Genomic DNA, 14,081 nt, shown 5'->3' with positions numbered 1-14,081 from the left:
TAAAACTGGATGTTTTTGTTTTAACCATGTACATATATATGTATTTATTTATTAGTAGAACTTAGTACTTCTTTCTTACCAAACAGACATCTGTTGCAAGGATGTCAAATAGTGTTTTATTGTTTATGTTTTCAACCTCTGGGAATGAGAACCAATTACGAAATAGGAAGACACCTGTCCAGATTGGCCACTAAACAAACTTCAAATGATGTTCAGTTTTTTTTTCTTTCATTGAATTATATTCCTTTAAAATTCCTTTAACTCTCAGCACTGGGTTTCCCTAAAGGTTTTGCAGATCACTCTGCGATAATGCAGAATCTCACTGATAATGCACTTCTCTGTCCTAGCGAGCCAGTACACAGGCCTGGAGAGACAATGCTGCATGGACGGTATGAGGAAGAACATTCTAGATTACACATGCGAGCGGCGTGCCCAATACATCAGCGATGGAACAGACTGTGTGGAAGCCTTCCTGAAATGTTGTAGAGAAATGGCCACCAAACGCGAAGAGGCCAAGACTGACCAGCTCATATTAGCCCGCAGTAAGTGAAACAACTGTAGTGGACTGGAATGGTCAATTCTAAAATTGCACACTATGTAAATCCAGTGTGATGAAAAAAAACAGAGTGTGAATGTATAAAATATTCTGGTATTCCCTTCTGTGTGAAAGGGAAATACATTAACAGTGATGGGAACTGTCTGACTTTCTGTCACTCTTGGTAAGGTGAAGAAGAGGATGAAGATTTTGAAAGTTTTAACGACATCATTTCCCGTTCCTTCTTCCCTGAGAGTTGGCTGTGGAAGGAGGAGAGTCTGCCGCGGTGTCCTGACAATAAGAAGTGGTAAGAGCAGTATTTATTGAGATCGTTCAATGCACTACAGTAAAATGCCTTCTAATCCATATTCCTTTTCCCATGTAATGAAAATCCTACATATTTTCCTTCTCTTTTTTACCATTTTAGTCCTATGCATAACATAAAAATGACCTTACCGGGTTCCATCACCAGCTGGCAGATCACTGCCATTGGCCTGTCCAAAACACATGGTACTCTCACTTATTTGTGCCCATCTTTCTATATTGGTGGCTACTCTTTCTACATCTTCCATCTTATGGCAACTCTCTTGCTCAATAGGAATCTGTGTGTCTGAACCCCTCAAAGTAATTGTTTGGAAGAACTTCTTCCTTGATCTGAAGCTGCCCTACTCTGCCGTACGCAATGAGCAGCTGGAAATCAAAGCCATTCTTCACAACTACATGGAGGACTCTATAACCGTAAGCTTATTGTAATTTAAAGGCAGGCATGCAACCGTGTTGAGTTGAACCTGCAGATGCAGGTAGTATACAGAGTAAACTGCTAGATTGCCCAAATATTTCATTCTAAATATGAGTATGACCTCTTCTTTGCCTTATTATAATTATTATTATAATTATTATAATTATTATTATACCATTCAGTGTGGTATTTATCTGATTAGATGCACGGCGATGTGACTACCCCTCTCCACCTTACCTTAATGGCAGGTCCGTGTAGAACTGAGGGAGACATCAGACGTGTGCAGCTCTGCCAGCAAGAAGGGGAGGTACATTGTTACTGTTATGGTGGACCCCAGGTCCACACGAAGTGTCCCCTTTGTCATCATCCCCATGAAGCTGGGCCTCCATACCATCGAGGTGAAGGCCTCCGTCCGAGATTGGGGTGGTCGCGACGGTGTTAAGAAGGAGCTACGTGTGGTGGTAAGGCAAACCATTGCTTCTTAACAGATGTAACTACCCTGTGGGTGATATGTAATTTATATATGGACATGTGTCGATCAGTGTGAATCTGATTGATTGAGTCTGAAATCACAGTCCTCGAAAAATGAGGGCATCCACCTTTATGCACAATTATGCTAAGAGGTCAAACCTGGAAAGGAGCAGAAGGCGCTCAACCAATTTCAGATGAGGTGCCGCATAAAAAAAGAAACGGTCCAATTGTAACCAATAAGGGAGGGTTCTTTGGGCCAACATAGGGAAGGGGCCCTTGCCCTTCACAGAAACATACTGTCGTCAATGTAGCCATTTCCAAATGTCTAAGTAATTGAAACAAGATTTTGACTTCTCATTTAGAGTGTGACCTTTCCCAACCTATCCCGAGGTGCAGGTTGGCTTTATTTGGTGCCACCTGTGTAACCAACTACAATGTAAGAAGAACACTAAATAATTAGTGTTGCTAGAAAAAAGGAAGTTCACTTGTCACTGAAATCACTTGTCTTTATGATAAGATGGCAGAGTAGAAAGCTCACAGTATCTGACACAAGGGGTCTGCCTGTCCAGGCCCTTGTGGAACTTTAGTTACTTGTAGAAGAGGGGGATGTTGGACATACAGGAATGCTCTCTCATCAGTGATTTACTGCTTCCACCAATGTCTCCTTTACCCCTTTCTCGTGATATCCAATTGGTAGTTCCGATCTTGTCTCATCGCTGAAACTCCCCTGAGCTGGGGAGAGGCGAAGGTCGAGTCATGCATCCTCCGAAACGTGAACCGCCAAGCCGTGCTGCTTCTTAACACACTGCTCACTTAACCCGGAAGCCAGCCGCACCATTCAACTCATAATTGAGGTCAGCTTGCAGGCGCCTGACCCGCCACAAGGAGATGCTTGAGTGCGATGAGCCAAGGAAAGCCCTCCGGCCAAACCCTCCCCTAACCTGGACGGCACTGGGCCAATTGTGTGCTGCCTTATGGAGTTCCCAGCTGGCTGTAACACAGCCTGGGATCGAACACAGACTGTAGACGCTCCTCGGCACTGCGCTGCAGTGGCTTTGACCGCTCCGCCACTCGAGAGGCACACCGATGTCTCCTTGTTCAGTTTGTTGCAGGTTGGGATGGGGTCGGAGGACAATGGCCTGTATAAATTTAAGTTTGACAATTGTCTTTTGTATTCAACAATATAATTGCCAGTATCCATAATCACTGTCGCCCGCCCTGGTCCACTTGATGAAAATATTGAGTGTAGAATCTGCGTGTAGTTTGTTCAAGGACAGATTTTTGTTTTTTGTTTTGTTTATTCTGCTCCCACCAGACTTTACCTTGTCTTCCACAAGGTATTCATGGGTTTGAATTGAATCTCTTCAAGACAGGTGGAGTGGGTATCACTTGTGGGGAAAAAAACACAATCTGGTAGTGCTGAACATTTTCTGGTCAATAGAAATGTTAAAGTCAATAATAGGTGTTTTGGAACAAAATATGAATCTTGATTAAGAAGATTTCAGCTGGTGTGAGGTGCTTTTGGAAGAGGTTAACTTTTGGCCTGTCTGGTATTGTACTGTTGCCTCAACCTGTTAGCAAATACAGTGAGCTCACCTTTAAAAATACACCTAATGGGACCTCTTGTATTAAGATCCGATGGTCCATGAGACCATTGTCCTCATTTTTGATACGAAAGTAATGTGGCAGTTCTTGAACTTTGTGGTGGATGTTGAATCTTGAATCTTTGGTAACTGGAAAGCCCAGCTATTTTACTGTGATTCCAGACCATTCCAATAAGAAGTAGGCCTATTTGCTGTTAAAGTAAATACTTTATCGCCCCTATTTGGAAAACCGAGGCCACCAGGTGAATTGTTGTAATTCAAGCAAAAAACATATATGCTGAGTTGATTAATATGTAAATGAGCAAATTAACGTGTTTTCATTCTAACAATGACAGCCCGAAGGGGTGGTAACAAGGCTTCAAGTGAAGAAAGTGGAACTGGATCCTGCCAAACACGGTGAGTGTATGGTAGCATATACAGATGTAGATCATCTATAGTTCCAGTGACAGTATTAACATTCGTGGCACTGATGAGTATCATGATGGTTGATAATATACATTTTCCTCTCTTAATATGCAAGTCAAATTGTATGGCTCTACCTGTAGGTGAGATGAATGGAAAAACTCGTAACAACTGTTTACATTATTTGCTCTCTCTGTCTTTGTCGCTGTCTCTCTCTCTCTGTCTCTGTCTTTCTCCGGTTAAAAGGGGGGACGGATACTGTGCATGTTAGGAGTGGTGCACTGGCTAACCAGGTTCCAAATACACCTGCAAGAACACACATAAGTGTGACAGGTGAGACGGAATGATCTGACACACATGGACCATTTGGAAATGTACTACGAATACGTGTTAACAACATTAGTTGAATAAGCTAGTTGCCCTAGGCTCACTTATGTCGTATTGGTTCACAAAGCTAGAGGACCACTGAGTAGCAAGTCTATTAGACCCATGGTATTCTTTATAGGTTAAGTTAAATAAAGGTAAAAATAAATAAATAAAAATAAACTGTCTTTGTCATCTTGTCACTGACCATTGACTAAGTCATATTCCAGTTATTATTATGTTTAATTGTGTGCATTTATAATGTTTTAACATCTGCATTTATGTATGTTTTACTATCTGCATCTTTTCAGGTGAGCAGTTGGCCAGCACGATAGAGGCAGCCATCAGTGGTTCACCCCTGGGCGACCTCCTTAGACAACCAGGTGGCTGTGGGGAGCAGAACATGATAGGCATGACTTTACCTCTCATCGCCACACATTACCTGGACACGACCAAACAGTGGGATAAGGTGGGATTAGAACGCAGAAATCAAGCAGTCAACTACATTCAAAGAGGTGAGAAAGTTAAGAATTCCACATTTTAGTTTTGCATTTACAGTTGCACACCTCCCAGAGAGGATGGCATTGATTGGAAGTAAACACATTATAGTTATGCTATAGGCCTAATGTTACAGTGCAGTTTTAACAATTAATGTTTTTGTTTCTCACATTTGATTTGGTTAACAACCACACAAAAAGCAATAGTTCGATTTTTTGAAATTTTTATTTTTCTGCTTGAACAGATCGGGCGTAGGTTTCCTAGCCTTTGTAGCGAATTTGGTACTTTATCTTTCGACAATCAGTGATGTAGGGATACATTAAAATAGGTGGGTAAATGCTGATCGTCGTTCGTGATGAGTAACGCTCCCTATATTTTCAAAATAAGTGTGTTTACTTCCACTACACAACTTTTGACAACCCAGACTGAACACTACTCGTACAAAAGAAAATAACTTGTTTGTTGACATTTGTTTGTAAACGCACAGAAGCATAAACATAGATTTTTATCATTGTTACTCTCTCGCTGCTTTGTGACTGAGTTGTGGAGTGAAATAACATAACATGTTAGCCACAAAGGCTTTGGGAAACTCACCACACTACCTGTGATGTTATCATTACAAGTTATTTCTTATCAGCACAAAACCAAATCAGCTTTGATTATCTTCATGGTTCATGGTTTTCTTTTGTTATTATCAAGGTTATGAGCAAGAACTGGCCTACCGGAAAAAAGATGGATCATATGCTGCCTTTGATCATGAGCGTAGTGGTACCTGGTGAGCTACACCCACTTCCTCTCAATACCAGGGACACAACTTTAGTTGTACAACATATAGGCCGAGGTCTACTGTATGTTAAAGCAACAATCTGCGATTGGTGCGTCCATTTTTTAAACTAAACGAATGACATTGCCATTGATTCTTCAAGAATTTAACAGCTGTTTTACTCCATTAGAACCCAAAATATAAGCAAATCTTTACTAAAATGTTTGTAAAAATGTTTACAGTTTTTGATCTCATGAATGGTCGGTCCTTGCATCCACTGTATGTAAACCCATTTGGGTCTTTGCGTGTCAAAAAGATACACATCAAATAACAAATAATTTGCTTCTTTAACTGAATAGTACAGTACCCCCCTGAATTATTGGCACCCTACGTAAATATGAACAAAAAAGGATGTGAATAAATGTCATGTTTGTTCATCAGATTGATTTTGTACTCTAAATATCATGTCTATAACCTCAAATTTTTAAACCTCTAAAATTGTTCAAAGGAAAAAAAATGTCATCAAGAAATTATTATTTTATTCAAAAACATGTGTGTCACCATTATTGGCAGCCCTAGAAATTCTTATGAACATGAAGTTAGTCTGAGTCTTTGGGAACTCCTAAAACTTCTCTGTTATATGTGGGACGCTCGCCAACAGCCAGTGAAATTGCCGGGCGCCAAATTAAAAACAACATAAATCTCATCATTAAAATTCCTCAAACATACAAGTATTTCGCACCATTTTAAAGATAAACTTCTTGTAAATCCAGCCACAGTGACCGACTTCAAATAGGCTTTACGGCTAAAGCACTCCAAACGATTATGTTAGGTCAGCACCTAGTCACGGAAAACCAAAGCCATTTTCCAGACAAGGAGAGGGCTCACAAAAATCAGAAATAGCGATAAAATGAATCACTAACCTTTGATGATCTTCATCAGATGGCACTCACAGGACTTCATGTTACACAATAAATGTGTGTTTTGTTCAATAAAGTTAATCTTTATTTCAAAAAACCTCATTTGAAATCGGTGTGTTATGATCAGAAATGCATTGTCTCAAACAAACATTCGGTGAAAGGGCAGAGAGCCACGTCAAATTACAGAAATACTCATAATAAGCATTGATAATAGATACAAGTATTATGCATGGAAATATAGATCAACTTCTCCTTAATGCAACCGCTGTGTCAGATTTCAAAAAGGCTTTACGGCGAAAGCACACCTTGCGATTATGTTAGGTCAGCGCGAGTCACAGAAAAACATCCAGCCATTTTCCAAAGAAGGAGAGGTGTCAGAAAAGTCAGAAATAGCGTTACAAATATTCACTTACCTTTGATGATCTTGATCGGAATGCACTCCCAGGAATCCCAGTTCTACAATAAATGTTTGTTTTATTCGATAAAGTCCATCATTTATGTCCAAATACCTCCTTTTTGTTTGCGCGTTTAGCCCAGTAATCCAAATGCATAATGTGCGATCACTTGTTCAGCCAAAATGTCAAAAAAGTTCTATTACCGTTCGTAGAAACATGTCAAATGATGAATAGAATCAATCTTTATGATGTTTTTAACATAAATCTTCAATAATGTTCCAACCGGAGAATTCCTTTGTCTTTAGAAATGCAATGGAATGCAGCTACCTTTCTCTCCCCCTTCACAGTAGAAGCCTCAAACAAGGTTCTAAAGACTGTTGACATCTTGCGGAAGCCTTAGGAAGTGCAATATGACCCCATAGACACTGTATAGTTGATAGGCAACTACAAACCTCAGATTTCCCACTTCCTGGTTGGATTTCTTCTCAGGTTTTTGCCTGCCAAATGAGTTCTGTTATACTCACAGACATCATTCAAACAGTTTTAGAAACTTCAGAGTGTGTTTGTTATCCACATCTACTAATAATATGAATATTCTAGCTTTTGGGCCTGACTATCAGGTAGTTTACTGTGGGCACCTTTTTATCCAAGCTACTCAATACTGCCCCCCAGTCCCAAAGAAAGTTTACGTGGTACATGAATTCCTGTTTCACTGTGGTATGAATATGAGGTGACACACAGGCTAAACTTCCTTAGTTATCCATCAACATGGGAAAGGCCAGAGTACACATAAATGAAATGAGACAAAAGGTTGTTGACCTTAAAACTTCTTATGGCTGCAATCCCGTTAACGGGATCGATATGACAACAGCCAGTGAAAGTGCAGGGTGCCAAATTCAAAACAACAGAAATCTCATAATTAAAATTCCTCAAACATACATGTATCTTATACCGTTTTAAAGTTAATCTTGTTGTTAACTTTTTATGGCTGCAGGGGCAGTATTGAGTAGCTTGGATGAAAAGGTGCCCATTGTAAATGGCCAGCTCCTCAGTCTTAGTTGCTAATATATGCATATGATTATTAGTATTGGATAGAAAACACTCTGAAGTTTCTAAAACTGCTTGAATTATGTCTGTGAGTATAACAGAACTCATATTGTAGGCAAAAACCTGAGAAATTCCACTTCCTGTTTGTATTTTTTCTGGGGGTGGCAGATTTTCAAACAAGTTCTCATTGAAATTACAGCAAGATATGGATGAGTTTTCACTTCCTACGCCTTCCACTAGATGTCAACAGTCAATAGAACTTTGTCTGATGATTCTAATGTGAAGGGGGGTCAAATGAGACAGGAAATAGTCACCACTGCCACGAGTTGACCATGCATTCACTATGCACGTTCACAGGGGAAGCACCTGCGTTCCTCCGGTTATCTGAAGTCATTCTAATTCTCCGGTTGGAATGTTATTCAAGATTTATGTAAAAAACATTCTAAAGATTGATTCAGTACATCGTTTGACATGTTTCTACTGACTGTTACGGAACTTTTGGACATTTCGTCACGTTATAGTGGACGCGCTTTGTGACTTTGGAATTGTTTACCAAACGCGCTAACCAAAGTAGCTAATTGGACATAAATAACGGACATTTTTGAACAAATCAAGCATTTATTGTGGACCTGGGATTCCAAGGACTGCATTCTGATGAAGTTCATCAAAGGTAAGGAAACATTTATCATGTATTTCTGGTTTCTGTTGACTCAACATGGCGGCTAATTTGGCTACTGTTCTGAGCTCCGTCTCAGATTATTGCATGGGTTGCTTTTTCCGTAAACTTTTTTTGAAATCTGACACAGTGGTTGCATTAAGGAGAGGTATATATATATAATTCCATGTGTATAACCTGTATCATCATCTACATTTATGATGAGTATTTATGTTGAAACGATGTGGCTATGCAAAATCACTTGATGTTTTTGGAACTAGTGAATCTAATACGCCAATGTAAACTCAGATTTTTTTTATATAGATATGAACTTTATCAAACAAAACAGGCATGTATTGTGTAACATGAAGTCCTATGAGTGTCATCTGATGAAGAAAATTCAAGGTTAGTGATAAATTTTATCTCTATTTCTGCTTTTTGTGAATGCTATATTTCGCTGGAAAATGGCTGTGCTTATTGTGGTTTGGTGGAGACCTAGCATAATCGTTTGTAGTGCTTTTGCTGAAAAGCAGAAATATTTATGTTTTGTTTGATAAAGTTCATATTTATATAAAAAAATCTGATTCTACATTGGCGCGTTACATTCACTAGTTCCAAAAACATCAACATCAATTCAACAGAAATACTCATCATAAATGTAGATGCAAATACAAGTTATACATATGGAATTATAGATATACCTTTCCTTAATGCAACCGATGTGTCAGATTTCAAAAAAACTTTATGGAAAAAGCAATCCATGCAATAATCTGAGACGGTGCTCAGAAAATAAATACAATTATCCGCCATGTTGGAGTCAACAGGAACCAGAAATAACATTATAAATATTCCCTTACCTTTGATGATCTTCATCAGAATGCACTCCCAGGAATCCTAGTTCCACAATAAATGCTTGATTTGTTCGATAATGTCCATTATTTATTTCCAAGTAGCTACTTTTGTTAGGGCTTAGGTATACAAATCCAAACGCTCGTGCAGGTCCAGCATAACTTCGGACAAAAACTTCAAAAGGTTATATTACAGGTCTTAGAAACATGTCAAACTAAGTATAGAATCAATCTTAAGGATGTTTTTATCATATATCTTCAATAATGTTCCAACCGGAGAATTCCTTTGTGTGTAGAGAAGCCATGGAACGCAGGTCACTATCATGTGAAATGAGCATGACCAGGAAATGGCTCTCTGCCAGTAACCTGGCTCATTCAGCTCCCATTCGGCCCCACAACACAGTAGAAGCCTCATTCAAGTTTCTAAAGACGGTTGACATCTACTGGAATCCCTAGGAAGTGCAACTTCATCCATATCCCACTGTGAATTCAATAGGGGCTGGGTTGAAAATCGACCAACCTCACATTTCTCACTTCCTGTTTGGATTTCTTCTCAGGTTTTTGCCTGCCATATGAGTTCTGTTATACTCACAGACCTCATTCAAACAGTTTTAGAAACATCAGAGTGTTTTCTATCCAATACTAATAATAATATGCATATATTAGCAACTGGGACTGAGGAGCAGGCCGTTTACTCTGGGCACCTTTCATCCAAGCTACTCAATACTGCCCCTGCAGCCATAAGAAGTTTTAACAAATCAGGCAATGGCTATAAAATAGATAGCTAAATGCCTGAAAATACCCATCTCCACTATTAGAGCAATAATTAAGAAATGTAAAACAACTGAATCTGTGATGAACCTGCCTGGAAGAGGATGCAAGTGTATTTTGCCCCCACGCACAGTGAGAAAGATAGTTCAAGTGGCACAACAATCTCCAAAGATCACAGTTGGAGAATTGTAGAAGTTGGTTTCATCTTGGGGTCACCAAGTCTCCAAAACTACAATTAGACGCCACCTTCATGCCAAGAAATTATTTGTAAGGGTTGCCAGAAGAACGCCCCTGCTGTCACCAAACCACAAATTTAAGCACCTGGAGTTTGCTAAATGTCATTGGAACCAGGTTTGATTGGAACCAGGTTCTATGGTCAAATGAGAGTAAAATAGAGCTTTTTGGCAACAAACACCAGAGGTGGGTTTGGTGTAAAAAAGAGTCACAGTCATGCAGAAAAGACCCTAATCCGCATTGTGAAGTATAGTGGTGGATCTGTGATGTTGTGAGACTGTTTGACTTCCAGAGGCCCCGGGAACCTTGTTAGGAGACATGGCATCATGGACTCCATCAAGTACCAGGAGATTTTAATCCCAAAACTGTCTGCCCCTGCCAGGAGTCTAAAACTTGGTCGTCGTTGGATCTACCAGCAGGACAACGATCCAAAGCATACCTCCAAATCCACACAAAAAATGGTTCACTGACCATAGAATTTAGCTTTTGCAATGGCCATCCCAGTCCCCTGACCTAAACCCCATTGAAAACCTGTGGGGTGAGCTGAAGAGGAGAGTCCACAAGTGAGGACCAGGGACTCTGAAGGATCTGGAGAGTTTTTCTATGGAGGAATGGTCTCAAATACCGTCCTATGTGTTCTCCCACCTCATCAAACATTATAGAAGACAACTCAGAGCTGTTTTTTGGCAAAGGGTGCACAAAGGACTAAATGCAGAGGTGCCAATAATTGCATGTTTTTGAATAAAATTATTATTTCTTGATGATGATTTCTTGATTTTTGATATTTTTTAAACTCAAAGGTTAGATTCATATGATATTTTGGTGTAAGATTAAGCTGATAAACAACAAAGACATTGTTCACAGGCTTTTTGGTTCATATTTACCGAGGGTGCCAATAATTCAGGAGGACACTGTATATGTTGACTTAAGACAATAGGACCTCGTAATGGTGAGAAAAGACCAGAAGCAGCTTACACGTTGAGGAATCCACTTTAAGGAATCACAAATTAAGGCAATTTACGGTGCCTTCAGAAAGCATTCATACCCCTTGACGTATTCCCCATTTTTTTTTCAGCCTGGATTTAAAATGGATTCATTTTTTTTCTCACTCATATACACATAATACCCCATAGTGAATTGTTTTATTTTTCTTATTTTAACACATTTATTGAAAATGAAATACTGACATATCAAATTTAAAATCAAGTATTCACACCCCTGAGTCAAATCTTGCCATAGATTTTCAAGCAGATTTAAGTAAAAACTTTAACTCGGCCACTCGGGAACATTCACTATCTTTTTGGTAAGTAACTCCAGTGTAGATTTGGCCTTATGTTTTAGGCTATTGTCCTGCTGAAAAGTGATTTCCCAGTGTCTGATGGAAAGCAGACTGAACCATATGAAATAAACTCCCCAGTCTTTAAGGACTACCAGCATACCTTGGACAAGATGCAGCCACCACTATGCTTGAAAATGTGAAGAGTGGTATTCAGTATGTGTTGCATTGGATTTGTCCCAAAAACAACACTTTGTCTAAGGCACTGCATCTCAGTGCAAGAGGCGTCACTACAGTCCCTGGTTTGATTCCAGGCTGTATCGAATCCGGCAGTGATCGGCAGTCCCATAGGGCGGCGCACAATTGGTCCAGTGTCGTCCGGGTTTGGTCGGGGTATGCCGTCATTGTAAATAAGAATCCATGTAATGCTTTGAAGGTCAGCAGATAAACATTGACCTCACTGACTAAAGATGTTTCAACTTTCAGTTTTTTATTCATTTGTAAAAAATAAAAACAAATTTAAAAAACACAATTTCACTTTTACATTATGGGGTATTGTGTGTAGACAAGTGACCCCCCATAGGAAAAGTCAAGGGGTGTGAATACTTTCTGAAGGCACTGTACAAGTTGACATTTCATTCATGGCAGGGTAAATTATACCTAACTGTACCTATATTTCATCCTTCTAGGTTGACAGCTTATGTTGCTAAGGTATTTGCCATGGCAAACCCTTTAATCGTTATTTCGAAAGATGTCCTGTGCAGTGCAGTCAAGTGGCTTGTCATGGAAAGACAGCGACCCAATGGCATTTTCAAGGAAACTGGCAAACTCCTACATCCCACCATGATGGTACTGTTTGTGTTGCTGGCAGAAATTGTATTAAATACATTTATTAAACTATTTCATTAATATATTTAATTGTATTAATCATATTATTTTGCAAAACTGATTTATCTAAGACTAATACATCGCACTCCTACCCGTGACAATATTTTCATTACCATTGCCTTACAGGAATTATCTCTTATGTTCAGAGTATCCATGTAAATGTAACAAGAATTATAAAAGAAATACTGAACGAAATATAAACACAAATGCAAGAATTTAAAAGATTTTACTGAGTTAGGTTTCATATAAGGAATCAGTCAATTGAAATAAATAAATCAGGCCCTAATCTATGGATTTGACATGACTAGGAATGCAGATATGCATCTGCATCTGGTCACAGATACCTTAAAATAAAGGTTTAGGGTGTGGATCAGAAAACCAGTCAGTATCTGGTGTGACCACTCTTTTCCTCACCGTGACACATCTCCTTCACATAGAGTTGATCAGGCTGTTGATTGTGGCCTGTGGAATATTGTCCCACTCCTCGTCATTGGCTGTGTGAAGTTGCTGGATATTGGCGGGAACTGGAACACACTGCCATACACGTCGACCCAGAGCATCCCAAACATGCTCAATGAGTGACATTTCTGGTATACAGGCCATGGAAGAACTGGGACATTTTCAGCTTTCAGGAATTGTGTACAGAATCTTGCACCATGGGGCCGTGCTTTATCATGCTGAAACATAAGGTGATGGCGGCGGATGAAGGACACGACAATGGGCCTCAGGATTTCGTGACGGTACCTCTGTGCATTTAAATTTCCATTGATAAAATGCAATTCTGTTCGTTGTCCATAGCTTATGGCTGCCCGTACCATAACCACCATGGGGCACAATGTTGACATTAGCAAACCGCTCGCCCATATGATGCAATATACGTGGTCTGCGGTTGCGAGGCCTGTTGGATGTGCTGATAAATTCTCTAAAGCAAAGTTGGAGGCAGCTTATGGTAGAGAAATTAACATTCAATTCTCCGATGGACATTCCTGCAGTCAGCATGCCAATTGCATGCTCACTCAAAAAAACATCTGTGGCATTGTGTTGTGTGACAAAACGGAACATTTTAGTGGCCTTATATTGTCCCCATCACAAGGTGCACCTGTGTAAGGATCATGCTGTTTAATCAGCTTCTTGATATGCCACACCTGTCAAGTGGATTATCTTGGCAAAGGAGAAATGCTCACTAACAAGAATGTAAAATGTGCGCACAAAATTTGAGAAAAATAAGCTTTTTGTGTGTATGCAACATTTCAGGGATCTTTTATTTCAGCTCATGAAACATGGGACCAACGCTTTACATGTTGCCTTTATATTTTTGTTCAGTGTATTTCTAAGTTGTATCTTGAGTTTTTGAGTCTGTAAAATATTGAGAACGTAAAATATTAAACAAAAAACTCAGATACCAACTCAGATATGGTTATTTCTGTCTGTGCCAATCTACAGGGAGATGTACTGGGGAAAGACGTGGATGACACCTTGACAGCATTTGTGCTCATAACCATGCAGGAAACACACACAATTTGCATAAAGTACGATGGTATCAGGGTAAGTGGAATTTGCACATGTCCTCCTATTACTTCTCTCATACCCATGTTTTCTATGGCCATGCATATTCAAATAACAAAGGCATTGAGTAGTTTTTGAATGCCTTTTAGGATACTTAAAGAAGTTA

General features: G+C 39.5%; 1 protein-coding gene across 1 annotated transcript in view; it reads left to right on the top strand.

Annotated features, from left to right (window-relative positions):
• The window catches only part of LOC135539407 (complement C3-like), a 54,375-nt gene that overhangs the window by 23,169 nt on the left and 17,125 nt on the right, over window positions 1-14,081 (top strand). Inside the window, exons 17-27 of the mRNA XM_064965278.1 lie at window positions 348-542; window positions 725-842; window positions 963-1,045; window positions 1,134-1,273; window positions 1,523-1,735; window positions 3,685-3,745; window positions 3,998-4,084; window positions 4,426-4,629; window positions 5,312-5,387; window positions 12,211-12,370; window positions 13,853-13,954. Of these exons, the coding sequence (XP_064821350.1) occupies window positions 348-542; window positions 725-842; window positions 963-1,045; window positions 1,134-1,273; window positions 1,523-1,735; window positions 3,685-3,745; window positions 3,998-4,084; window positions 4,426-4,629; window positions 5,312-5,387; window positions 12,211-12,370; window positions 13,853-13,954 (1,439 nt within the window). The remainder of the gene's footprint in view (window positions 1-347; window positions 543-724; window positions 843-962; window positions 1,046-1,133; window positions 1,274-1,522; window positions 1,736-3,684; window positions 3,746-3,997; window positions 4,085-4,425; window positions 4,630-5,311; window positions 5,388-12,210; window positions 12,371-13,852; window positions 13,955-14,081) is intronic.

This window comes from Oncorhynchus masou, chromosome 5 (genome assembly GCF_036934945.1).
Source record: "Oncorhynchus masou masou isolate Uvic2021 chromosome 5, UVic_Omas_1.1, whole genome shotgun sequence".
Lineage (NCBI taxonomy): Eukaryota > Metazoa > Chordata > Actinopteri > Salmoniformes > Salmonidae > Oncorhynchus > Oncorhynchus masou.
Note: the sequence above shows the minus strand (reverse complement) of the source record. Positions and strands in the feature narration are given on the sequence as shown.